Here is a 23,001-nt window from a genome sequence, read left to right on the forward strand (position 1 = left end):
CCATACTGGTCCTGGAACCGATTATGAACCTCTACCGATCGAGGAACTAATGTTGAAGCCATATCGGTCCTGGAACTGATACTGAACCCATATTGGTCCGGGAACTGATTCCGAAACCGTATCGGTGAAGGAACCACTCGTGAACTCATAGCTCCCGATTGCATTAATTTTCTGCAACAGTACCTATAACAATTCCGGATTCAGATTCGGTACGATACTTCCCGGTCTGCAACCGGTACAGTTCCAGTTTCGGTCGACAATCCATACCCGGTAGCACATGAGCAGCGTGAGATATTTAGTAGAAGTTGTACAGTAAAGTATATGTAATAAACCGTGGCTTCAAATCGAAACGTTTGCTGGTTTTCACCGCGCTCATTATATTATTCGCAACAAAAACAAAAAAAGATGTGGTCGACAAGGTGTATTCGTAGTCCTACCGAGTTCCTGTTGAAATGGCTCATTATCGAACAGATTTCAAACCTTGTCAATCTTAATACCGGAATTGGTTTTAGAACCATGCAAACAAAATGTGTGCACAACTGCAAGAAATAAAAGTCACCTTCAATGTGTGTCTTGTTTAAATGATACATCACATTACTCAACGTCTCTCTTTTAGAATATTCTTCAATAAAAAATACTTTCTTGTTTTAAAAAATAAGATCCTAGATTGCTAATTTAAACGCTTTGGAGAGCTTAATTGACGAAAACTATTGTTTTGCGCAACATGAAATTATTTAATTCAATGAGAACTGCCAAAACAACGCATAATGTAAAAAAATAAAAAATATTTGTTGAGCACCGGCTGGAGGTGCAATTTCACTATTTCTGCGACTTGGAAACGGTTGTCGATCCCTGGCGTAAAAGATCGCTTGACCGCCATTGGGGCGTATAAAATGCATTGACGGATGACTGGCGGCCAAGCGGCACAGATAGCACTGTGATCAGTCAGTCAGCCAACCGCCGTAGCCAAGCATCGATCGGTTGTTGTCGGAGATAGAGACGGCAGAAGAAAACAGTTCGCCTCAAACATCGCTCTTGTTTCATACACACAGCAGTTTGGTAAGTGCCAATTATTACCTTTATCTCCTTCATCTTAACAAAATAGTAACAATATGCTAAAGAACTAGATGATAGCTTGGCCCGGTCTTGGATCGGGGAAGAAAACAATAACACATACGTTCGAGCGTACCGATAATCGCTTAATTAGGCGTTCATTGGGCGCCGATCATCATTCGCCTATAACTGATGTCGTTTGTTCTCCTTTCCCCCCACCTCTCCATGTGTATGGCCAGTTTGGTGCAAAAGTGCTCGGTTGCCCCGGTTAAAGAGCAACGCACGCAGAAAGGAACGTGCGCAAGATGACCGCTGCGCTATGGGTCGCGCTTATCGCCGGACTATCAGCTGCGGTCCGGGACGGGGCGGCCACTTACTTGTATCAGACTAAAACGATCGACGTGCCAATCGACCACTTTACGTACACCGGCGAGGCGACGTTCAAGCTACGGTAGGTGTAGCGAGCTACGGCGCTAAAATGCTTCAATGCCCCGCCAATAATGCTCCACCGCTTCCGGTATCGCCACTCTTTCCAGCTACCTGATCAACGATACGTACGCGCCGGGCGGGGCCGATCTGCCGGCCAGCCCGATTCTGTTCTACGCCGGCAATGAGGGCGACATCGAGCTGTTCGCACAAAACACCGGCTTCATGTGGGAGCTGGCGCCGAAGCTGAAGGCGACGCTGCTGTTTGTCGAGCATCGGTTCTATGGCCACTCGCTGCCGTTCGGCAATGCCTCGTACGATTCGCCCAAGAACCTCGGCTACCTGACGTCCGAGCAGGCGCTGGCCGACTTTGCGCTGGTGCTGCGCACGCTAAACCCCCCGAACGGGACCACCCGTGCCCGGCCGGTCATCGCGTTCGGGGGCTCGTACGGCGGCATGCTGGCCGCCTGGATACGCATCAAGTATCCGCACCTGGTGGCGGGAGCGATCGCCGCGTCCGCCCCGGTACGCCAGTTCGCGGGCGTGACCGACTGCGGCATCTTCAACCAGATACTGACGTCCGTCTACCAGGTCGCGTACACGGCCGACTGTGCCGACAACATACGCCGCTCGTGGACCACGCTGCAGAACTACTCGACCAGCGCGGACGGGCTGCGGCTGCTGAACGAAAAGTTCAAATTCTGCACCAACCTGACCAAGGGGACGGACGTCACCGAGACGCTGTTCGACTATCTCACGGACGTGTACGGCAACCTGGCGATGATCAACTATCCCTACCCGTCGAGCTTCCTGGCGCCGGTGCCGGCCTACCCGGTGCGCGAGTTCTGCGGCCGGCTGGCGCAGAACTACACCGGCGTGGAGCTGCTCGACCATCTGCAGTCCGCCCTGTCGATCTACTACAACTACGACGGCAAGGCGGCCTGTCTGAACATCAACTCGTCGTACGACGGGACGGGCATCAGCGACCGGGGCTGGGACTTTCAGGCGTGCACCGAGATGGTGATGCCGATCTGTGCGGACGGCGTGCACGACATGTTCCCGCCACAGCAGTGGAACATGCAGACGTACGCGGACAAGTGCTTCAAGAAGTACGGCGTGCATCCGCGCCCGGCCAACGCGCTGCTCAACTACGGTGGTGAATTTCTCGAGTAAGTTGTAAGACCCGGTGCAAAAGTGTTGCGGCCAGTGTGTCTGCGTAACGTTCTTTAATCGATTAGCGTCTGTTTAAAACACAAATCCGGGGGGTTTCAATCGCATCATTTTCGCTACGTTGAGTTTACACTTTACATTTGCTATAGCATTCAGTTTTGTTTTTTAACAGCCAGAAACGTTAATTTTTCTGTCCGTGGTTTGGTTTGTTTGATTGTTTTTTTTTTTTTTTTGTTTGTTTCTGTTTTTTTGCACAGTGCGAGCATTACGAACATCGTCTTCAGCAACGGGCTGCTGGATCCGTGGTCCGGCGGTGGCGTACTGCGCTCGAGCAACGAGAACGTCAAGATTGTGCTCATCCCCGAGGGAGCCCACCATCTCGATCTGCGCGCGTCCAATCCGGCCGATCCGGCATCCGTGACGCGGGCCCGTGCCGTCCACGTGCAGAACATACAGAAGTGGCTGACCGAGTACCGGAAGCAGCGGAAAGTTTACTAAATGGGGGATAGGCGAGATGTTTTTTTTTTTTTTTTTTTTTTGCGGAATGGATTGGGTTAGGTGGCCGGGAGGACATGTTGTCTCTGCGTACACTGCACGAGCGGTTAGATGATTTTGGAACCGTACAGGGGCGACTGCTTCACGAATTCGTCCAGCTTTGCCTTAAAAATGTCGGACGTGACGGGTGTACCGAGCGTCCAAAGCGGGTTCCGTACGACATACTCAACCCATATCTAGTGATACGACGAGAAAAAAGAGAGCAAGAGCAAACTAATCATGTAGCAAAACCCATTTAACGCACACACCCACTCTTGTTAATAAAGAGATTTCCAGCTAAGAGCTAAACACCTGCCTTCGTGTACACGTTCTGTAGAAACTCCCGGATGCCGGTCGACGTGTTGTCCGTGTTGAGGACGAACTTCAACCCGGACGGTACCTCCAGGTAGTGCAGCGCGTACTTGTTCGTTTTGTAGTAGAGGAAGCCCTCCCTCGGCTCCACCGGTGACACTTTGCTGACGAACGATTTGATCGAGAACAGCATGCCGTACATCAGCTTCGCTTCCTGCAAACGAGAGCGAGTGAGTGGAAGATACACAGTTAGTGCCGATTCCGCTGCGAGACAATACGCCTCCGCCCGCCTTACCTCATCTTTGGTGATGCCCGATTGCTTCAGTCGGTTCCATTCGCCGTAGTACAACAGGGTGCCAAGCTTGTCGAAGATGTACAAATTGTAGATCGTCATCGAGGTGAGGGAAGGAGAGTGTGGTGGGCGGTCTCTCCTGGACGGAAGTGGAGCGACGGTTTTTGTGCGTTCTGTGTGTTATCGCTCGTCCTCCCACGTCGGTTTTTTACTTGCTCTGCTATCAGTCGTTGGGACAGTAGCGTGAGCTCGAGGTAGAATCCGTGGCAAACGGACACACACAGCTACTGACCGAATTTCTGTGCCACGCACTGCACTGATCTGACCTACAAAGACCGCGGTTCTTTTTCTTTTTCTCAGGACCAGCTGGTGGGAGCGATCGGATCCGGCTCCAGCTTCCCGGGCCTCGGACCGTTTGATTTTTCTTTCTCTCTCTCTGTGAAGATTTTCGTGCTAAAAGTGTATTGTTGTCCGTGAGCAGATGATAATCTTGTTTTGTTTAGTTTAACGATTTGACCCGTTGAACATGGCGAGTGGTTTTTGACGTAAACAAAACCGCTGCATCTCGCTCGTTTTCTCTACCCGTTCTTTGCTTGCCTACAGTGCTCGTTTCGAGGTGAGTTTTTTGTGCCCCGCTGTCTCACTTCACTTCGAACGCTTCGTCCACCATTGTCCATATGCCTTTCGGTGTGTTGGTGACAATTTATACCCGCATCATATATCGAGCTGTGTATGTCTCGCTCGTTGTGTCATGCCATCTCTTTCGCACATGTGGACGCATGTTATATGTAAACAAACTCGTTGGCTGATGTAAATCTGGAGTGCAGAATTTTGTTGATAATTTGCATCGAAATCGATTGTAGTTTAGTGTAAATGTTACTAATTATACAGGTGGTCCCCGAGATACACGGTACCTCTTATACGCGGATTCGGAGATACGCGGTTTTCTAAATTTGACAATTCTTTGAGCAAATTGTACTGATTTGACACATCAAATGTAAATTGCCAAATAATTTCCGTTTTGATCGAATGTTAAAAATAATTTCAAATTGTTTAAAACTGTTATATTCAGTCAGAACCATATCAAATAATTCATAAAGTGACTAAAACCGCCTCCTACTTGCAAAATAACACGAAAATTAGTGATATTTTAGCTGGAAATCACGAGATTCGACTTACGCGGAAATTCGAGTTACGCGGTAATTTGCGGCCGTTTTTGGTCCCCATTAACCGTGTATCTCGGGGACCGCCTGTAGTGGGTTAGGGCCTTAGATTTGGCGTGCAACGCATAAAATCGCCGCACGCACGCAGCAGCGTGAACATTTGAGCAGGCCAAACATACAGTGACGGGTTAGTTTTTTTTTTTACGAAATCATTGATTTTAAGCATTAGATTAACAAGGCGTGCTCTTCTTCACCATGCAGATAAACAAAATGAGCTGCTGTGCCGCTGTAGGACATGATTTGCAAGAGGGCAGGTATGTTGTGATTGCTCGGCGTTTGAGATTGCGTTAATTTCGATTTGTGTAATTTCTATTTTGTAGATAACTATACATCGGCATGGATAAAGGTGTAGCAACATAAAACGGCATTGCGACACTACGGTAGAATGTGTGTCTTGCTGGCCTGCAGAAAGATCCCAACCCAAATAGCCAGCTCGTACTTTATAGCTGATTTAGAGCTGTTTAACGAAAAATCGGTCCGATGTCGTACTTTGTGGCTGATTAAGAGATAGACGGTACTTTGCGGAACTATGGAGCTTTTTAACAGGCACATGGTACTTGTTGGAACTTTGCGGTTGATTAGCACTATGTGTAGGGTTCATGATGGAACTTGAAGGCTTGTTAAGAAAGGGTGCTGAACTTGGTGGAACTTTATAGCTTTTTAATGCATGACATCGGTTCAAGGTGGCTCTTGTCAAAGTGTCAAAGACAAACGCCGGCAATAATCTCATTGCTGCTGCACAAGTTAGATTCGTTAATTGAAGAATGAATATTGAGTGAAGTGATTGTGAATTATCAGTAAATTGTGTAAAATTTTGTATAATTCATCAATACAAAGGATTTAAAAATATACACGTGTATTTAAACGAAACAAATCTTGTTGTTTATTTCATCGATGACGCTTGCTTGAAAGTAAAACACAAAGAAAAATAATCCCTGGCATCGTGGCATAAGGAAGCTGTTTAGGCGCTGTTTGAAAGACCCACATAGAACTTTGATGCTGTTTATCTACTGCAAAAGGCGAATTAGAGCAGCGATCTTTAGCGTGCCAAAATGAGCTGCTTAAGCAATTCTGGCTATTTGGGTTGCTTACAGCATTAAAATATAGAAAGCATTGTTTACCTATGAAAATCGTGAATTTTTTACATCAAAACGTGTGGAATACCGGGTATGCCGGTTGCCAACTTACGTGTGTAAATCTGGTTGCCAACTCTACGGTTAATAATGTATTTATTCCGTGCCGCTTCTGAGGCTGGAAATAGACGAACCGAGATCATCGCGGTACCGCGAAAATCGGGTATGATTTGAGCTGTCAATTATGTTACAAAATCTGACCGATAGGCGAGATAATCGCGGTTCGTGTATTTAACCATCCGAGGTCTGGTGACGATTGAATGTGCCAAGAAGAAATATTTTTCTATCAATTTGCGAATCAAATTATTTATTTCACATAGTTTATGCAAAATAAAATACAAAACTTATTTCTTGACACGAGTTTTCTCACAAATCCGCCAGAAAAAGTAAAAATAATCGGTTCGCGCTATCGCGAAAATCTCAGCAATACCGAAGTTGGGTATCTCTGGGAAACAGCAGGCGCGATTGGAGGCGCGGAAGATTTGACAGCTCTACTGTTCTACAACTGTTATAAACAAGGCGCGAATTTCGCGGTACCGCGCCGATCTCGGTTCGTCTATTTCCAGCCTGACGAGGCCATTCGCGTGTTATGCCGTTTAATGATTACGAAGCTATATCGAACCAGCATAAGTGTTGGTGGAACTCAATTGGGTAAAAAATCTTTTATGTTTTCTTGCACCTAAAAACCTACGAACGACATTACGGGTCAATCTGTGCATCACCGGCATGAACCACAACTTTGCTGACGGCAAACCAGACATTTAGAGGGACGTGAAGCTAACAGGCCGTGCATCACGTCGCTCTCAAGCACCTTCTTGTCAAGACATGTGTAAAAAATGCTTTGAACCTCTCACGAGCGAGGTATTTTCCGGATCATCCCAAATAGCCAGAATTGCTTAAGCAGCTCATTTTGGCACGCTAAAGATCGCTGCTCTAATTCGCCTTTTGCAGTAGATAAACAGCATCAAAGTTCTATGTGGGTCTTTCAAACAGCGCCTAAGCAGCTTCCTTATGCCACGATGCCAGGGATTATTTTTCTTTGTGTTTTATTTTCAAGCAAGCGTCATCGATGAAATAAACAACAAGATTTGTTTCGTTTAAACACATGTGTATATTTTTAAATCCTTTATACAAAATTTTACACAATTTACTGATAATTCACAATCACTTCACTCAATATTCATTCTTCATTTAACGAATCTAACTTGTGCAGCAGCAATGAGATTATTGCCGGCGTCCGTCTTTGACACTTTGACAAGAGCCACCTTCCCAAATAGCCAGCTTGAACTCCATAGCTGATTTGGGGCTGTTTAGCGAAAAATCGGTCCGATGTCGTACTTTGTGGCTGATTAAGAGATGAAACGGTACTTGGTGGAACCATAAAGCTTTTTAACAAGCACACGGTACCCTTTGGAACTTTGCGGCTGATTAGTATTATCTGCAGGGTTGACGATCGAACTTTAAGGCTTTTTAATAACGCGTACCGAACTTGGTGGAACTTCATAGCTATTTAAGACTGAAAGACGGTACTCTATGGAACTTTGCTGGCAAACTGACCAAAATATTATCATCTGTCAAATGACGGCGTCGTAAATCACCTGAGTGAAAAATTATTAACGGAATACACAAACAAACATGTTTTCGCGCGTTTTAAAAAGATCTGGAAAAATATATCGAAAACGCGACAGTATAAAGCGGTCATTATTTAATGTGAACAACTCCGTTGGGAGTGAAATATTTGGTACTACAGGTTTGTCGCGTTAGAACAGAATATAGATACATATTCTAAAAGCATATTTTTTTCTTTTTTGTTAGGGATAATTACTGCTGCAGATGTTCAATCTTCTGATAGTTCAGATTCTGAAGATGAATACGGGGCTGTAACAACCGATTCTAATGAGTTTGACACTATGGACTTTGAAGAAGGAATGCAATTTTGGGCTTTATACACCAACCAAACACATCAATCCATAAACATGATGTTAAAGTTATTAAAATCAAATATCGACTCAGTAAACCTTCCAGAAAATGCTAGAACGCTGCTTCGTACAAAGAGGACTCCGGCGGAAATAACAAAGATTGATGGAGGTCAATTTTGGTATAATGGAATCCAAAAATGTCTTTCATCCTTCTTTTGGTAAGATAATATATCTTTTTGGTTATAATCAATATCTAACTCTAAAATTTAGTAAACAGGGACCACCATTCGAAACACTGTCGCTCAATTTATTTGTGGATGGTTTACCTCTTTACAAAAGTAGCAGTCTCCAGTTTTGGCCGATTCTCTTCAATATACATGATATGCCCAATGTTCGTCCAATGATTGCTGGGATTTTTTGCGGCAATACCAAGCCGGGAAATGCGGATGAATATTTGAAGAAATTGGTTGAAGAATTAAAGATAATATTGGTGAAAGGAACAACCATCAATGGTGTAACCATTGCAATCAAACTTCGAGCAGTTATAGCTGATTCTCCAGCTAGATGTTTTCTAAAAGGTAACAAAATAACAAAGCTAACATGAATTTTAGGTTTAAATATCATCAATCAATATTTATCATTACAGGAGTGACAAATTTCAATGGATATAATAGTTGCTTGAAATGCACATGCCACGGAGAATACAACCATGATTCACATACTGTTATTTTAAAGGGGTGAATCATAAAATGCGCACAGATAAGAATTTCCGAGCTAAAGCATATAGACAACATCAGAAGAAATGTAGCCCATTGCTTGAAATTCCATTTTTGAATATGATTCGAGACATAATTGTATCAGATAGGTTACACCTGATAGATTTGGGAGTGCAGCGAAGATTGCTTCTAGGTTGGAGAGATGGTACACTAGGATTGCATGCAAAATTATCAGCTTCTGCCATCAGTGAAATTTCGGAATTGTTGCAACGCATCAAACTTCCATCAGAAATACACAGACCATTTAGAGGTCTGAACGTACTAAAATATTGGAAAGCAACAGAATTTAGTTCATTCTTGCATTATGCCGGAATAGTAGTGCTTAAAGATGTTTTACCGGATTATGTATATAACCACTTCATGCTACTGTTTTGCTCTATTACAATGCTATCAACAAACGTGTATAAAAATAATTGGCATGTTGCAAACGAAATGTTAAAAGAATTCGTTGTCCAGTACAGTAATGTTTATGGAGACAAATTTCTCACAAGTAATGTGCACAATCTTTTACATGTGTACGAAGAAGTGTTTTTTTTTTCGGACCGTTAATTACTTTGTCAACTTACCCGTTTGAAAATTTGTTACAAGTTCTGAAAAACCTACTACGTGGTCGACGACAAGAGCTTCAACAAATTATAAACAGATTATCGGAGCTGGAAAATTTTTATCAGTACAAAGGAGAAACACAAAACACTAATAGCATAGATTTTAAAATGCAAGACAACGATCGCGATGGTTGGGTATTGACGAAACAGAAAAAAATTGTCCGGTTCATTAAATTAGATTCTAATTCTTCCTCTTTACATAGCTTTCATGGCAGAGAAGTCCTGAAGCAATGGGATTATTTTGAATACCCTATCAAATCATCTGCTTTAAATATTTATGCTGGGAAATTATCAACTTTGTCAGGGGCGGAAACTACGTTCAATTTTCACGATATCAAATGCAAGATAGTTGCAGTACAAACCAGGACACCCGATCTTTATGTTTTTATTCCTTTAATTCATACATTGAAATAATAAATTCACATAGTTTATTGTTATACAACAAAACAATGAATTCAAACAGATTCGAACTTGTGCTGTGTACTTTTTCGCAATCCCTTCGAATAAGCTCGTTTTGTTGCATTTTTGAGCTTTTCATAAAAAAACGAGCCAAAACTTTATCGGTGACCACAGCCTCTTCTGTGCTGCCATGAAGTCTAAATAATTCAAGAATATTTTTATGTGTCATCATAGGAACTTTTTCTTTTCCCTTACCTATGCCGGTCCAACTACAGAGGGTCAAAAAATTTTTTGAAAAAATTAGATCCAAAATTTCTATCATCCTATTTTCGGGGGTGATTTCCCATATGTTATGTTCTAACCATGACGAAACTTCATTGAAATAATCTGGTTGGGCCAAGTTTGATTCTAAAATTGACAGCTCTTCTATGCTACTGACCACTTGAAATCCTATGTCATTTCTCTTGCGACGCATGGATACCGGAATAACTGTTTTATCTAGAAGAATATCCAATTTCGCCAAAACTGTAGACATTGCTCTTTCTAATTTTTCCAATCGTTCGTCAATACTAGGAGAAAGTTCAGGTGTGGTAATCACTGTTTTGTCTGCAAGAATATTAATTTTGATAATACAATAAACAAAGTATTTTCTAATCTATCCAAGCGATCATTCGTACTGAGATTTGCAGGTTCCGAATCGTGTAGTTTAAGTTGGTCAACTTCACTGCTAGTTTCATCCTTTTCCAAATATTCCTCTTCCTCAAATTCTATTGAATTGTCTTCATTCAAGCATTCTATGGCCTCGTTACTCTCTTCTTTTGGCTGTTCCTCAACTAACATTTGTTGAAATCTGTTGTCTGGTTTGAAAGCATGTTGCTTCGTCTTTCTAGGTTTGTATAACTTTTCTTCGTGCACAACACTACAATCCGTTGATGAAACCAAACACATATCCTGTATAATGCGATTAGCTTGTGCGATTGTTTCCAGTCCTGTACGTTTTATCTTGCACATTATTCTCTCCCATGAATTAGAAGGCATGCTTGAATCATCTAGTAAAAGCGCGTTTAAACTATCGGCTCGCCGGACGTTTGGCCACATAAGGTAATTTATCCCTTTGCTTGTTCCTTGAATCCATGTTTCAGGGACGGCCAACAGCTCCTTGTGGCCTCTACCATCTACAGTTTCAACGATGTTAAAAGGCATTTTCCAGACTATATTTATGATGATGGAAATAGATACGTATGCCTGGAAAAGTCATCAATTGGAATTAGATATGCAACAAAATACAAAAAAAATCTTTCGTTCAACCTCACCGTAGATTTTCTGCTGCCTTTCTGCCCTGTGTGTTCTGCCTGAATGGTACGGGTTGTCGTTTGGAAATACATTGTTGGTTTTGTTCCAGGAATTTCTGAGACTCAGCGAATATCTGCAGTTTGTCTATGTGGTTGCAATGTTGTGATGATTTCGGATGGGTGAATTTATTTTTATAGCTATTTGATGTTACATCGAGACATCAGGGCAAATAGCTAACATAGGAAAGGGAAATGACATAGACACGGAGGTCGACTGTTCAAAACTCACTAATAAAGACAAATAACACTAAATTCTAACTATAACTATAACACACACATCAAACTAACTTAACACATTAAGCATATACAGCACATACATACAATGAATATCAGAAGAAAGCTCACATCAACCCAACACACCAACACATTCACACAATCCATGCCTGACAAGTGTGATAGCGCGCCTTTTTTTTTTGAGGTTATGTAGTCTTACTTGACAACAAAACGCTAAGGCAAATTTTCTTGCAAATCCATGACACGAAGCTGCTTAACAGCTTTTTGAAAGTCCTGTCTGGAACTTTGATGCTGTTTATCTACTGCAAAAGGCGAATTAGAGCAGCGATCTTTAGCGTGCCAAAATGAGCTGCTTAAGCAATTCTGGCTATTTGGGTTGTACCGATGTCATGCATTAAAAAGCTATGAAGTTCCACCAAGTTCAGTACCCTTTCTTAACAAGCCTTCAAGTTCCACCATGAACCCTACACAAAGTGCTAATCAGCCGCAAAGTTCCAAAAAGTACCATGTGCCTGTTAAAAAGCTCCATAGTTCCGCAAAGTACCGTCTGTCTCTTAATCAGCCACAAAGTACGACATCGGAACGATTTTTCGTTAAACAGCCCTAAATCAGCTATAAAGTACGAGCTGGCTATTTGGGCAACTTACGTGGTAAAGTTTAAAAAAAATCAAAATAAAATACTTACAGGCTGTTTAAAATTACAACTTATGCACCAAAAAATCATAAATTAAAAGTTGAGAGACTACGGAAAATTTCAACTCAATAAAAGCAATGAATCAAAAGTTATTGCAGTTCGAAGTTGAAAAAATACCCGGGTATCTTTTGCCAACTTAAAGGTTAAAAGAACCGTTAAAAGGTTTATACCGGCTTTACCCAATTCCCTCAGCGTCAAGGTCGATGAAGACTGTACATAAAAGGCCATCACTAGATCAGCAGATTCAATAGCGTACGAGGGAACTGAGGCAACGGAGCGAAGTTGTAAATATGGCACATACACATGAAATGAAGGACCCCGTGGGGTCAATGAGGAGGAGTGGTGAAGTGTATTTATTTTTGTGGCTATTTAATTTTGTCCACCAACACAGTCGTAGACCAGCGCGAACTTTTTCGCTGGCTTGAATGCTGGCATCTTGAATCCTCAAAAACCCTCACAACGCCTTTCAAAAAACCTCGCCAGAGTTCGGAAAATCCTCGCTTTTGGAGCGCTGGCGAGCTCACGAAAACCAGGTTTTTTGTCCTGACATTCGTTTCGTTTACTTTCCCGGGTTTGTTACTTGCTAGTCGCGGGTAAACGAACGCATGTTCTTGGAATTGATGATAAATGAAGATTGATCGGCGGATTGATAATTTAAAATCGAGCAAAAACGATATTTTTTTAAAGAAAATGGTGGAAATGATTCCTTTTTATGATTGAGGATACAGTGAACACGGCTACTTTTAACAGCATGGTTTAAAGGTGTCGGTTATTGATACCTTTTCTTTAGACCGTTTTAGAGAACAATAAATATATGCACTTTATTTAATGCACTCCATTTTTTTCTTGGCTATCAAAATGTGTTTATCACATGTTCTACAGCAAGAATGGACACATTTCGATGTGTTGTGAAAGGGGTGGGCGTTGTAAAGCGAATATAACACTGTATGTAACCCACGCGTAAACAAAACCGAACAAGGGACGGTTCCGGGAACGACCATCAGAGAGCGCTGCCGAAGCGTGTACGCTTGCAGATTTGTTTGAAAACTCGAGCCCAAACGGAAAAGTGATTTTGTTTTGACCGGAGCTGACAGTTGGAAAGCAAAGCTAGGGAAGCGGCGTCTCGGGAGGTTTCCGCAACGATTTCCCAGTCGTAGGTGTTTGACGAGGTTTAAGGAAGAAAAGCCGAGCGAAAAAAGCGCGAAACACTTATTTGTTGTTTCCGATACCAGAAAGAAAATAAAAATATTGTGTTTTCCGCGTGTGCCGAAAGGAAGTTGTTAATGCCCGGTGTAGCAGAAGCAGCATGATGTACGATCAGCAGATCGACGAGAGAGGCTACCTGGTTTACCGGAACCGGTACAACGGCAAGACGGAGCAGGACAACCCGAACCTGCTGTTCATTTTACTGACAATCAACGAAAAGTATGCTGGCGCCCGCTACAGCACGTACCGTTGCGCTGGGAAGCTGCACGCCCTCCAGAAAGCCCTGCACAGTGAGTACACATATTGCGCTGGTTGCGTTAGCTCGCCGTGCTAATTGCCGTGTTTTCACTCTCCCTCCCTCCCCCCGTGCTACGTAGCATCGTACATTCCGTTCGAGATGGTGCACTCGATCCTGAACCGCCACCAACTGAACCTGATCGACAGTGCGCCGTCGATCAAGCCGGGCCAGCTGGCGAGCGTGGTGCACGACGTTTACTTTGCGGCCGCCCGGATGGGCTACTTCGACGAGCTGCCGGCCCGCCCGAACCTGGACGCGGCCAGCGCCCTGCTGGCCGGTTTCCTCTGGGCTGTGTTCGACCCGAAGCGCACCACGCCCGTGTCGGTGCTCGAGCTGCGGCAAGCGTTTCTGCTGCTGTGCGATCACGCCACCCACGGCCAGCTGGTGTGGGAGCACTTCCGACTGACCAGCGACCACAACCTGTGCGTGTCGCGGCACCGGTTCGAGGCGATGCTGACCGTCCTGTCCAAGGTGCTGACGTTTCTCGGCGAGCCGGACCACCTCAGGCCGTCGATGGTGCAGCAAATCACCGGCGAATGTTTCGCCAACTACCCGGGGCTGGTCGGGCTGACCGAGTATCAGTTTTGCTGCCTGTGGAAGCTCTCCTCGCTCTTCTCGTACTACGCGAACGTGGTCACGCTCTGCAAGCGGCTGCACGACACGGAACACATCACCCACGGCATGCCGTGCTACGGCTGCCGGGCCCCGATTCGGGGCCTGCGCTTCAAGTGCCAGCGCTGCCGGCACGTGTCTCTCTGTCTCGATTGCTTCACCGCCGGCTATAGCAGCAAGCGGCACAGCATGGCGCACAAGATGTACGAAATCAGTGCCGGCGAGGGCGAGACCGGTTCGCGCTGCACCGCTTGGGCAGGCAAGGTGTGGCGCTGGTTGCGGGTGACGGCGACGGGAGGGGCCAGTGGGGCCGCTACTGGCAGCCGTGCGGCGGCGGCCGGCGGTGGCAACGATGGCCTGCCTAGTGCGCCCTCGGCGTACGAGAATCTGGAAGCGAAGCTGATCGACACGAAGGCGGTCGATCTGGGGCAGAGCGAGGAAGCGCTGGCCGGTGAGCTGGATGCGGGCGGCGAGCGGCGCGGTACGGCGCAGCGCCGTGAGTCAACGATTAGCAGCACGCTCAAGCGCAACATGAGCCTGTTCAGCAGCGTGGAGTACGGGGCGTTTAACAATACGCAGCAGAAGAATGTGCTGGCGCGGTTCGCGGCCACGCTGGAGACGCTCGAAGAGCGGCACGAAGCGACCCGAACCAGGCTGGCCAAACGAGGGGAGGAGGGCGGTTCGCCGACGGCCGATGAACTGCGCGCCCTGTTCGAGCAGTACGTGGCACAGGTGGCGGAGGGTTTGGCACAGCTGAAGGATATCGGGGCGCAGCTAGGGCAGGGGCTACCCCAGTGCTCCAGCACACCGTACCGCCAGGCAGCGTCACTAACGGCCGATTGTTCCAGTGAGGTGGCGAGAGAAAGTAAGTGGCCCTTTCCCATTATTCCAACTTACAGGAATTTCCAAGTCTCTTTCGAATGTACACATTGTTTTTCGCCGCGTGCAAGAAGTCATCACTGTGATATTTCATTTCAATTACAATAATTTTTAATTTAATCAGCATGATTTTCAACACTTCACCTGTCAATGGATGATGAGCAGTGCTGCAAAATGTCACTGTCAATGTCATAAAAAATCGAACTGAAACAAAATCCATGCCAGCGTCACGTACTCAATTGTGATAATCAGAGGTAATACTCAAAACGATTGGTGTGATCAGTGCATGCTTCGTGACACTTTTGCGGTCAATGCTAGGTCATTGTATGCCACGACTTTTTTTTTACTGTGATCAGTTCTGCAAAAAGTAACTGCCATAGTCACGATAAATTCCGGCTGAAACAAAATCATGTCAGTGTCACAAGCTCTACTGTGACGATCAGAGGTGAGACTCAAACAGATGGTGCGATCATCACATGCTTGGTGACATTGTGTGCAACAAACTCTTGGTCAGTTACTTGGTCGCGACACTTTGTGTCAGTGATCATCATGATAGTCATGGGAGATATGCGGTGCTTGCGATTTGGCAGCATTGTTCCCATCCAGAAAAATGATAATGATTTTGCTTGTGACGCCATTAAGCTCAGTTTGTCAGTCAGAGTATTGAAGGTTGACTACTCAAGCACTCGCACGTCGCGTTCGACATGTCATGACGCACTTTCATTGAGTATCAGCAATGAGCATCAAGCTACCTCGGGTATGTTCATTGCTTTCGTTGGTGACCATCTCATTTGTAGGACTGGTGATGGCAGCACATCATGACATTTTGCAGCACTGGTGATGAGATCCGGCTTTCAGTCTCGGTGCTGAAATGATGGCACGTTGAAGTGTTGAAAATATTTTTGCTATATAAATTAAATATTATTTTGATGGAAAGGAAATATCTGATCGATGAGGAATAACAGTTTGCACGCGTTGAAAATCAATGTTAACATTCGTAGCTGACTTGAAAACCTGTATCCAGGCACCTTTTTACTTGGTCTGCCCTTTGCACCGGCGGGCATGTCTTTGTGCAAATGGATTGTTTTAATGGCCTTTGGTCGTTTCTTGCAGAATCGATGGTACGCTCGCGGATAATGGAAAAGACGGAACTGTCCGTGCGGGACATCAGCACCTGGTTCCACATCGAGCTCGACCGTGCCCAGGCCAGCGAAATGGACCCGAAAGAACCCCTGTCGGACGAGCGGCCGCCACCACCAAAGCGGGACGAGCTTTCCTGCCGCATCGATCGGCTCAAGATGGACACGCAGATGGCCAACTTCCGGGACCTGCTGCTGAAGGTGCGCGAAATCGTGGACGACTCGTACAGCGACAACACCGAGCTGGCCCGCTCGACGCAGCAGATCGAGAAGGCGCTCGACCGCATCATCGCCGAGGAGGAGCAGAAACGGCAGTCCCAGCCGTCACCTCCGTCGCCACCGTCATCAGCGCTGTCCTTGCTTCCGGTCGTCTAAAAAAGAAAGGCTCACCCACGCACAAACACACAAACACACAAGTGGTCACATTAGTTAAGTGAAAAGAGAACTATTTTGTTTTAATCGATTTGTGAATAAACTTTTATCCTCTGACGGCACATTTGGGAGTTGCACAAGCTCGAAGCGTGACGAACGCGCACGACCGGGGGAAGGCCTTCACGTTTCCGTGACGGCCACCTTCACCTCGTCCAGCACCAGCTCGATCTGCTGGTCGAGGGCCAGTATGTGGCCGATGTTGCAGCTTTCCGTTCCGATGAACGTGACGAGCAGGGGCAGCTTGTTCATCTGCACCACCTGGTAGCCGGTGTAGACGGAGATGATGTTCCGGTTTCGGCCCAGCCCGAGCTTGTTCGACTGCTCCGTCGCCATCGTAAAGGTGGTGTGGAACGATGGCTTCATGATCATGCCGAGCGATTTGTCGTCGCCCACCTTCATCAGCGGCACGCCATCCCGGTCGGTGATGATGATGCAGTTTAGCCCGGCAACACTGGCGGCAGGAAGGGTGATAGGAGGGCAAGGGAAGCAAAAATGTTCAAGAATCACTATCGGGAGGGGAGCACAAGCTGGCAGGTCCTTACCGTTTCCGGATGTTGTGGAAAAACCGCTTCACATCGTCCGTCATGCTGGAGGCTTGGTCTTTCGGAACTTCGGAGCCGTTTCGAATACGGAGAGGTGTGTTTGCGAGTGTGTTGGTGTGTGTTTTTTGCCCTTTTCCGTAAAGTTTTGCCTTCCTCTTCTAACCGCCAAACAGATTACGTTTTGATAAGAAAATACACACACTTATGACAGCTCGCAGCGTCATTTCTCCACGGCAACCATATTGCATATGTGCAGCCCTGCCGTTTGTCGCTCACTGCCTTTGGGCCACTTGTGATTTTAAAAAGAAAGAATTGTTCTTTGTTAAACGGTGCCAATTTGTGAGTTTTTCTTTTTTTTTCGAAAATATGGCCCCGTGTGTACGGCGCACTGTAAACAAACGCCACAACCGAGCGCATGCCCGACGGCTGATTTTGACAGCTCGGCGTCTCTCCGTCTCTTTCATTCCTATAGCCGCTAACTGAAGGCAAGCGGGTCGAAGCAAGCGAAAACTGTAAACATCGCCCAGAAATTGATAACAGAACGGCAAATTAAAGCGGAAAATCTTGCCCCCCCCCCTCCATCCATCCACCCACACACATAGATGGGCTAAGGGCGTTGGGTGACGTGATGTATTCATTTTTAGTGGCGTTTTTTGTTGTTTCTTTTTCCTGCGGTCACGACGGCGCTGAGTCATCTTGGGTCTTCGGCAGCGGACCGTCGTGTTTCAGCAGACGGATCATGTGAATGCACACAATCAGACGTACAGTGGGCGCGTACAGTGCCAAACACACTTGTTTACTTCTCCCGCATCTGATCCAGCTGACTCGACGCGACGCAACGAGTGTGTGTTTGTGTGTGAGTGTGTGTGTGCGAGTGTGCGCGTGTTTATGATTTTCCACCGGCGCAAAACAAAAAGCGCCCTTGTTCGACTCTCGATTTGACCGTTGCGTGCTGCGGATTGCAACACGCAAAACAGCAGAGACCACTTTCCGTAGAGTGACGAGGTTGTTTTTTTTTATATATTTTGTGTACTTGGGAAATTTGTCCGCAAAAAAGACCAGTGTAATACAGAAAAAGGAGGAGAGCCAGAGGGTGAACTCGATTGCTCGTGACGGATCGTCGGGAAAATTCGGGTTTGTTTGTGTTTGGTTTGCAGCACATCCGCAGAACTGCGCCACCGGATCTGAGGGGGTGGACGGCATTAGGCAAAACAAAAACAATTCGCTCTTTAGCATTAACTAGAAAAAAAAAATCAACAACACAAGCTGCCAGCACGACTCAAGTGTGTGTATGTGAGAACAGGTGCTAAAATACCCTCATTTGCTCCACAAAGAAAGGTGTGCGTGTTCGCTTTGTGATAAGAAAATACCTTTATCGGCGACCAGAACGCATTTCTCTGCCCCATGACAACGAGAGCCAGTGTGTAAGCAGGTGTCACAGGAAGGTGGTGCGCATAAAGAAATGCATCTATTCTGAGTTTTGACCTAAAAAAGGATTGTGCACAAAAAACCCAACGCTCTATCAACAATTCGGGTATCTGCGTGCGTGTGTGTGAACAGCATCGAATTGTGCAGCAAATAGCAGCGAATCCGTACAAGTGTGTGTTCCGTTTTTGCGCGGAAGCGAAAGTGGGAAATTCGACGTGGAAATCAAACGGCATGGCATCGTCCCGCCGTCGTACAGCGGCCATGCAATCGATCGGCAGCACGGCCGTGCTGCTGCTGCAGCTGCTGATGGCAACGACAGCACAATCAAAACTGGTAGGTGAACCCATCACTCCCAGGAACTGTTGTCCAACGTCTCAAAACAACCATCAACAAGCCTTTGCCAGGAAGCGGCTGCAAAAGACTCATTGGATATGGTAACACCTTGTTGGCCGTAGCCTCGTACCAAGCAACCACCACCCGGCCGTGGACTGTTTTATGAAACTGCTTTCTACGTTTTAGGACTGAAGCTTCCGGATCGGCTTGATGGATTCACGTTCAACGCCGGTCATTTCGTTCCCCGTAGCGCTTAGTCAGCGGGATTGCATTCACAGATCGCACAGGGCTATCGTATTTGCCAGATAAGCATTAACGCCGACACGGTGTCACCCCTCGCGAGAGGCCAATTGACACCAACGACACAGATAGCGCGCAAAAGGCGCCGCGCAAATAACGCGCGAACACCTGTTAGTGGTGTGTTCTTAGGCGCGTGATGAGTGTGAATGTTCAGGCAGCACGTTACAATTTCTAGCATCTTAGCGAACACTCATAATAAGCCGATGTTTGCTTAATAACATCGCTCAAGATCGATGAACTATTCATTGGCAGCGGGTGCAGAGTAGTGATGGGAAAAATAAAGTTTTTGTCGGAATCGATTCCAGCTAGCTCCGAAGTTTTCTGGAATCAATTCCGGATTGTAGATCCGGAATCAATTTCCGGAATCGGTTCTGAAATTGGAATCGGCCCGGAATCGGAATCAGCTTCGGAATTGGTTCCGAAATTGGAATCGGTTCCGGAATCAAAATCAGCTCCGAAATCAGAATCGGGTTTGAAACGGAATCGGTTTCGGCATCTCCATACGAATAGGTGTTTGGGTCCAATGATGCTAAGTATTGATAGCCAAAAATAATCAAAATTTACTTGTAAACGATCCATGGAAATTATCGGACTAATTTCGCCTCTGATACTTCTTATTAAAATTCAGGAACTGATTCTCATTCCGGAGCTAATCTCATTTCTGTAGTCAATCCTTATTCCGTTACCGGGGCAAATAGCGTTTCCCAGTTCAATTCCGATTCCGAAGCCGATTCTGATTCCGGAGCTGATTCCGATCGCGGAATCGATTCCGGAACTGACTCTGGATTTGGCTCCGGAGTTGACTGCTGAATCGACTCCTGAATCAACTCCAAAATCGGCTTTGGATTCAACTCCGGAATTGGAACCTATTCCAGCATCGGAATCGGCTCCAGAATTGATCCCGAACACGGAATCGGAATCGGTTAGGTCGGCGATTCTGAGCGCCGACCACTAGTGCAGATTCTATCCAATATCTAAAGCTTATATTTTGAGAGTTTTTTTCGGGTGGTCCCATTGCTACAGTCGTCAGCTCGCACGACTTAACAATATGCCCGTGGTTGGTTCAAGAATCATATGGACTGTCCACCCGTAGCAAGGAATCCGGCTGCGTGGAACTAATTATGTTTCGAAAGCCTGTACAGAGGCTCGCGTGACGTTACGCCGCCAAGAAGAAGAAGAAGAAGAAGAAGAAGAACGTTTTATAATTTTTAACTCCCAAACATAACTTCCTTTAATAATGCCTTTAATGCCGCTTTTCAAAATGCAATTTCTCTTCTCCCTCTATCCGTTGGCAGCTGGTGAATGGAACCGATTGCATCGTCCGGGATCCGCTCTACAATGTAACGTTTGATTTTAATGCGCTCAGCTCGGACCTGAACCATCACGTGACGTCCGAGGAGAGTGGCGAGCGGTTCTTCTTTAACGTGTGCGACGACGAGCGCCAGCCGGTGAAACCGTACCGAGCCGCGCGCCTACCTGATGCGCGCCGGTCGCAAGATAACGCTCGGGTACGAGCCGCACCTGCAGCTGAACGACGGCCGGTTCCAGTTTTCCTTCACCGGCGAGCCGTGCGGCAACGGCAGCCACTACACGCTGGACATCATACTGCTGTGCAGCTACGAGCGTACGCCGGAGGATTTGCGTGTCATCCCGCACACGCCCGACCAGTGCCGGTACTTCATCTTCTGGGATACGCCGCTCGCCTGCCAGCCGCTGCCGACCGGGCTCGCGAACAACCGGTGCACGGTGCGGGACGGTACCGATCGGCACGCGTTCAATCTGCTACCACTGGCCGGTGCGAACCACGAGATACCGCTCCCTGATGGGTCCCGGTTTGTGCTGTCCGTGTGCAAACCGGTGCGCTACGGTCACCTGACCATGTGCCCGCCGGGGACGGGCGTGTGCCGGGTGAATGGAACCGAGTACCGGGACTACGGCCAGGCGGTGGCGGACCCGAAAGTGGACGCGTCCACCGGTCGGCTGGTGATGGAGATGCGCTCCAAGTCCGCAACCGGTTGCCCGAACTCGCTGATTGTGTTTGAGTGCGGCCGGGAGGACGGGCTCGAGACGGTGCCGGTGTATCGTGGACTGAAGGGGAACTGTACGCACGAGTTCCTCTGGCGTACGCCGCTCTCGCTGCCGGGACACGCGGCCCTGCTCGGTGACGAATCCGATCACCGGCACGCAGTACGATTTAAGCTTGCTGGCGAACCGCACCTACACGTTGATCTCGCGGGACAATCGGACGTACGAGCTGGGCGTGTGCCACATACCGGCGGCTAGCCGCTGTCCGCTCGATGCGGGCGCATGCGAGGTGAGCGCCAAGCAGTCCGTCGGACTGGGAGCGATCGCGTCCGAGCTGCAGTACGAAACGACCGGTGCCCCCTACCTGCTGTATCGTTCGGGCGCCGTGTGCGACGCGACCAGCGGCCGGCGCTGGGAGACGCGGCTCGAGTTTATCTGCGAAACGGACCCGGTGGAGGGTGGCCGCACCGGTGCGGTCGTGCCGCCGACCGTCGTGGAGAACGGCGACTGCCAGCTGGTGGTGCACTTCGAGACGGTGCTGGTGTGCGAACCGGCCCTGATGGCCTGCGGCGCGTACAACGAATCGACCATCGATCAGTACGTCGACCTTACGCCGCTCATCGACTCGACGCGGAACTACGAGGCACGGGGCGGAGAGGCGCACGGTCGCCGCTACTTCCTCAACGTCTGCCGCCCGCTCGTGCCGCAGTATGGGTTGAGCTGCCGGGGCGGGGCGGCCGCATGCGAGGCAACATTCGACGGCGTCACGGCACGCAACGAAACGACGCTCGGCTTTCCGGACGTGTCGCTCGTGGTGGCGGGCGACACCGTGCTGATGAAGTACCTGCGGGGCGATCCGTGCCCGCAGGATCCGGTCACGAACCTTTCGACCACGGTGGAGTTTCGCTGTCAGCCGACGGCTGGCCGTGGTACGCCGGTACTGCTCGAGATCGAGCACGGCTGCCACTATCGGTTCGATTGGGCAACGGCCGTCATTTGTCCACCAGAGCGGGCGGTACCGTTCGAGCAGAGCAACTGCAGCGTCCACAATGCCGCAACCGGCAGCTGGATACGTTTGGATGGCGTGCTGGAGGATCTCTCGCCGTGCGACAAACGGCCCACGCCTAGCGTGGACTATAGGGCCGGAGCTCTTAACCTGCACTATACGGTGCCAGACGCGGTCAACTGTAGCCACACTAACGGTAGGTTTTAACTCACTCACTAAAGGTCTTACGTGTGTTTGTTCGTTTGTTCTAATGATTTGGGGTCTTTTTTTAGGCGTAAAAACCTTCAACGTAACCGTCGTATGTGCTCCAGACAGCTCATTAGATCGTGCAGCGGTAAGTACCTGATCGGTGATGAAAATTGTTTTGTCTGTACGTGGATTTCTCATTATTATTTTTTAATGGGGCAAAATTGTATATTTGTAACTTTTATTGTACACATTATTACAAAACAACGTTTTCCATACTCGAAACGAACCAATAATGCCAATGTTTCTCTGGAAAACAAATTCTTCAACTTTACAACAAATCTCATCTTTTAGGATATACATTTCCGGATTCCTTACTTATCGAGACAATTCCGTCTCTTGGGATTTCTTTTATGACTAAAAAAGTATAAAGATTAAGTAAAAAAAGGTTTTCACTAGTTTTAGATGCCAACAGGGTTGTGAGTTATAGCAC

General features: G+C 47.1%; 6 protein-coding genes and 2 long non-coding RNA genes across 8 annotated transcripts; 5 read left to right on the forward strand and 3 right to left on the reverse strand.

The window, feature by feature from the left end:
• Positions 1-896: 896 nt before the first annotated feature.
• Positions 897-3,492, forward strand: LOC121593978 (lysosomal Pro-X carboxypeptidase). Its single transcript, XM_041916803.1, has 4 exons — positions 897-1,059; positions 1,293-1,504; positions 1,590-2,648; positions 2,907-3,492. The coding sequence occupies exons 2-4, from the start codon at positions 1,359-1,361 to the stop codon at positions 3,145-3,147; spliced, it is 1,446 nt and encodes a 481-aa protein (XP_041772737.1). The 5' UTR covers positions 897-1,059; positions 1,293-1,358; the 3' UTR covers positions 3,148-3,492.
• On the reverse strand, positions 2,746-4,571 carry LOC121593981 (trafficking protein particle complex subunit 1). Its single transcript, XM_041916816.1, has 3 exons — positions 3,791-4,571; positions 3,500-3,709; positions 2,746-3,380 (listed from the first exon to the last, which is right to left on the reverse strand). The coding sequence occupies exons 1-3, from the start codon at positions 3,887-3,889 to the stop codon at positions 3,252-3,254; spliced, it is 438 nt and encodes a 145-aa protein (XP_041772750.1). The 5' UTR covers positions 3,890-4,571; the 3' UTR covers positions 2,746-3,251.
• A 412-nt stretch (positions 4,572-4,983) lies between these two features.
• LOC121593991 lies at positions 4,984-5,511 on the forward strand. Its single transcript, XR_006004877.1, has 3 exons — positions 4,984-5,137; positions 5,212-5,264; positions 5,331-5,511. It is a non-coding gene; the product is annotated as an uncharacterized LOC121593991 (long non-coding RNA).
• Positions 5,512-7,472: 1,961 nt separating this feature from the next.
• LOC121598219 lies at positions 7,473-8,790 on the forward strand. Its single transcript, XR_006005535.1, has 4 exons — positions 7,473-7,893; positions 7,959-8,280; positions 8,333-8,640; positions 8,709-8,790. It is a non-coding gene; the product is annotated as an uncharacterized LOC121598219 (long non-coding RNA).
• A 1,008-nt stretch (positions 8,791-9,798) lies between these two features.
• LOC121598225 lies at positions 9,799-11,528 on the reverse strand. Its single transcript, XM_041924779.1, has 3 exons — positions 11,156-11,528; positions 10,520-11,087; positions 9,799-10,448 (listed from the first exon to the last, which is right to left on the reverse strand). Exons 1-3 carry the CDS (start codon positions 11,225-11,227, stop codon positions 9,829-9,831), a joined length of 1,260 nt encoding a protein of 419 aa, XP_041780713.1. The 5' UTR covers positions 11,228-11,528; the 3' UTR covers positions 9,799-9,828.
• Positions 11,529-13,320: 1,792 nt separating this feature from the next.
• On the forward strand, positions 13,321-16,646 carry LOC121588475 (dystrobrevin-1-like). Its single transcript, XM_041906466.1, has 3 exons — positions 13,321-13,618; positions 13,706-15,103; positions 16,231-16,646. Exons 1-3 carry the CDS (start codon positions 13,429-13,431, stop codon positions 16,629-16,631), a joined length of 1,989 nt encoding a protein of 662 aa, XP_041762400.1. The 5' UTR covers positions 13,321-13,428; the 3' UTR covers positions 16,632-16,646.
• A 39-nt stretch (positions 16,647-16,685) lies between these two features.
• Positions 16,686-17,506, reverse strand: LOC121588477 (ragulator complex protein LAMTOR3 homolog). Its single transcript, XM_041906480.1, has 2 exons — positions 17,231-17,506; positions 16,686-17,139 (listed from the first exon to the last, which is right to left on the reverse strand). Exons 1-2 carry the CDS (start codon positions 17,272-17,274, stop codon positions 16,809-16,811), a joined length of 375 nt encoding a protein of 124 aa, XP_041762414.1. The 5' UTR covers positions 17,275-17,506; the 3' UTR covers positions 16,686-16,808.
• Positions 17,507-17,568: 62 nt separating this feature from the next.
• Positions 17,569-22,703, forward strand: LOC121590198 (cation-independent mannose-6-phosphate receptor-like). The gene is made up of 5 exons (XM_041909659.1): positions 17,569-18,991; positions 20,587-20,739; positions 20,789-21,333; positions 21,386-22,518; positions 22,595-22,703. Exons 1-5 carry the CDS (start codon positions 18,890-18,892, stop codon positions 22,666-22,668), a joined length of 2,007 nt encoding a protein of 668 aa, XP_041765593.1. The 5' UTR covers positions 17,569-18,889; the 3' UTR covers positions 22,669-22,703.
• The last annotated feature ends 298 nt before the right edge of the window (positions 22,704-23,001 follow it).

Source organism: Anopheles merus, chromosome X (genome assembly GCF_017562075.2).
Source record: "Anopheles merus strain MAF chromosome X, AmerM5.1, whole genome shotgun sequence".
Lineage (NCBI taxonomy): Eukaryota > Metazoa > Arthropoda > Insecta > Diptera > Culicidae > Anopheles > Anopheles merus.

Excerpts from the sequence above, each read along its gene's own strand:
- LOC121593978 (XM_041916803.1), top strand. The coding sequence starts at position 1,359 with ATGACCGCTGCGCTATGGGTCGCGCTTATCGCCGGACTATCAGCTGCG. Across the intron at positions 1,505-1,589 it reads GAGGCGACGTTCAAGCTACG|CTACCTGATCAACGATACGT; the intron begins GTAGGTGTAGCG and ends CACTCTTTCCAG. Across the intron at positions 2,649-2,906 it reads TACGGTGGTGAATTTCTCGA|TGCGAGCATTACGAACATCG; the intron begins GTAAGTTGTAAG and ends TTTTTTGCACAG.
- LOC121593981 (XM_041916816.1), bottom strand. The coding sequence starts at position 3,889 with ATGACGATCTACAATTTGTACATCTTCGACAAGCTTGGCACCCTGTTG. Across the intron at positions 3,710-3,790 it reads CGGGCATCACCAAAGATGAG|GAAGCGAAGCTGATGTACGG; the intron begins GTAAGGCGGGCG and ends TCTCGTTTGCAG. Across the intron at positions 3,381-3,499 it reads TACAGAACGTGTACACGAAG|ATATGGGTTGAGTATGTCGT; the intron begins GCAGGTGTTTAG and ends TCGTATCACTAG.
- LOC121598225 (XM_041924779.1), bottom strand. The coding sequence starts at position 11,227 with ATGTATTTCCAAACGACAACCCGTACCATTCAGGCAGAACACACAGGG. Across the intron at positions 11,088-11,155 it reads AAGGCAGCAGAAAATCTACG|GCATACGTATCTATTTCCAT; the intron begins GTGAGGTTGAAC and ends TGACTTTTCCAG. Across the intron at positions 10,449-10,519 it reads TTCGGAACCTGCAAATCTCA|ACAAAACAGTGATTACCACA; the intron begins GTACGAATGATC and ends ATATTCTTGCAG.
- LOC121588475 (XM_041906466.1), top strand. The coding sequence starts at position 13,429 with ATGATGTACGATCAGCAGATCGACGAGAGAGGCTACCTGGTTTACCGG. Across the intron at positions 13,619-13,705 it reads CCTCCAGAAAGCCCTGCACA|CATCGTACATTCCGTTCGAG; the intron begins GTGAGTACACAT and ends CGTGCTACGTAG. Across the intron at positions 15,104-16,230 it reads CAGTGAGGTGGCGAGAGAAA|AATCGATGGTACGCTCGCGG; the intron begins GTAAGTGGCCCT and ends CGTTTCTTGCAG.
- LOC121588477 (XM_041906480.1), bottom strand. The coding sequence starts at position 17,274 with ATGACGGACGATGTGAAGCGGTTTTTCCACAACATCCGGAAACG. Across the intron at positions 17,140-17,230 it reads TTCCACAACATCCGGAAACG|TGTTGCCGGGCTAAACTGCA; the intron begins GTAAGGACCTGC and ends TCCTGCCGCCAG.
- LOC121590198 (XM_041909659.1), top strand. The coding sequence starts at position 18,890 with ATGGCATCGTCCCGCCGTCGTACAGCGGCCATGCAATCGATCGGCAGC. Across the intron at positions 18,992-20,586 it reads CGACAGCACAATCAAAACTG|CTGGTGAATGGAACCGATTG; the intron begins GTAGGTGAACCC and ends ATCCGTTGGCAG. Across the intron at positions 21,334-21,385 it reads AACTCGCTGATTGTGTTTGA|GGGAACTGTACGCACGAGTT; the intron begins GTGCGGCCGGGA and ends CGTGGACTGAAG.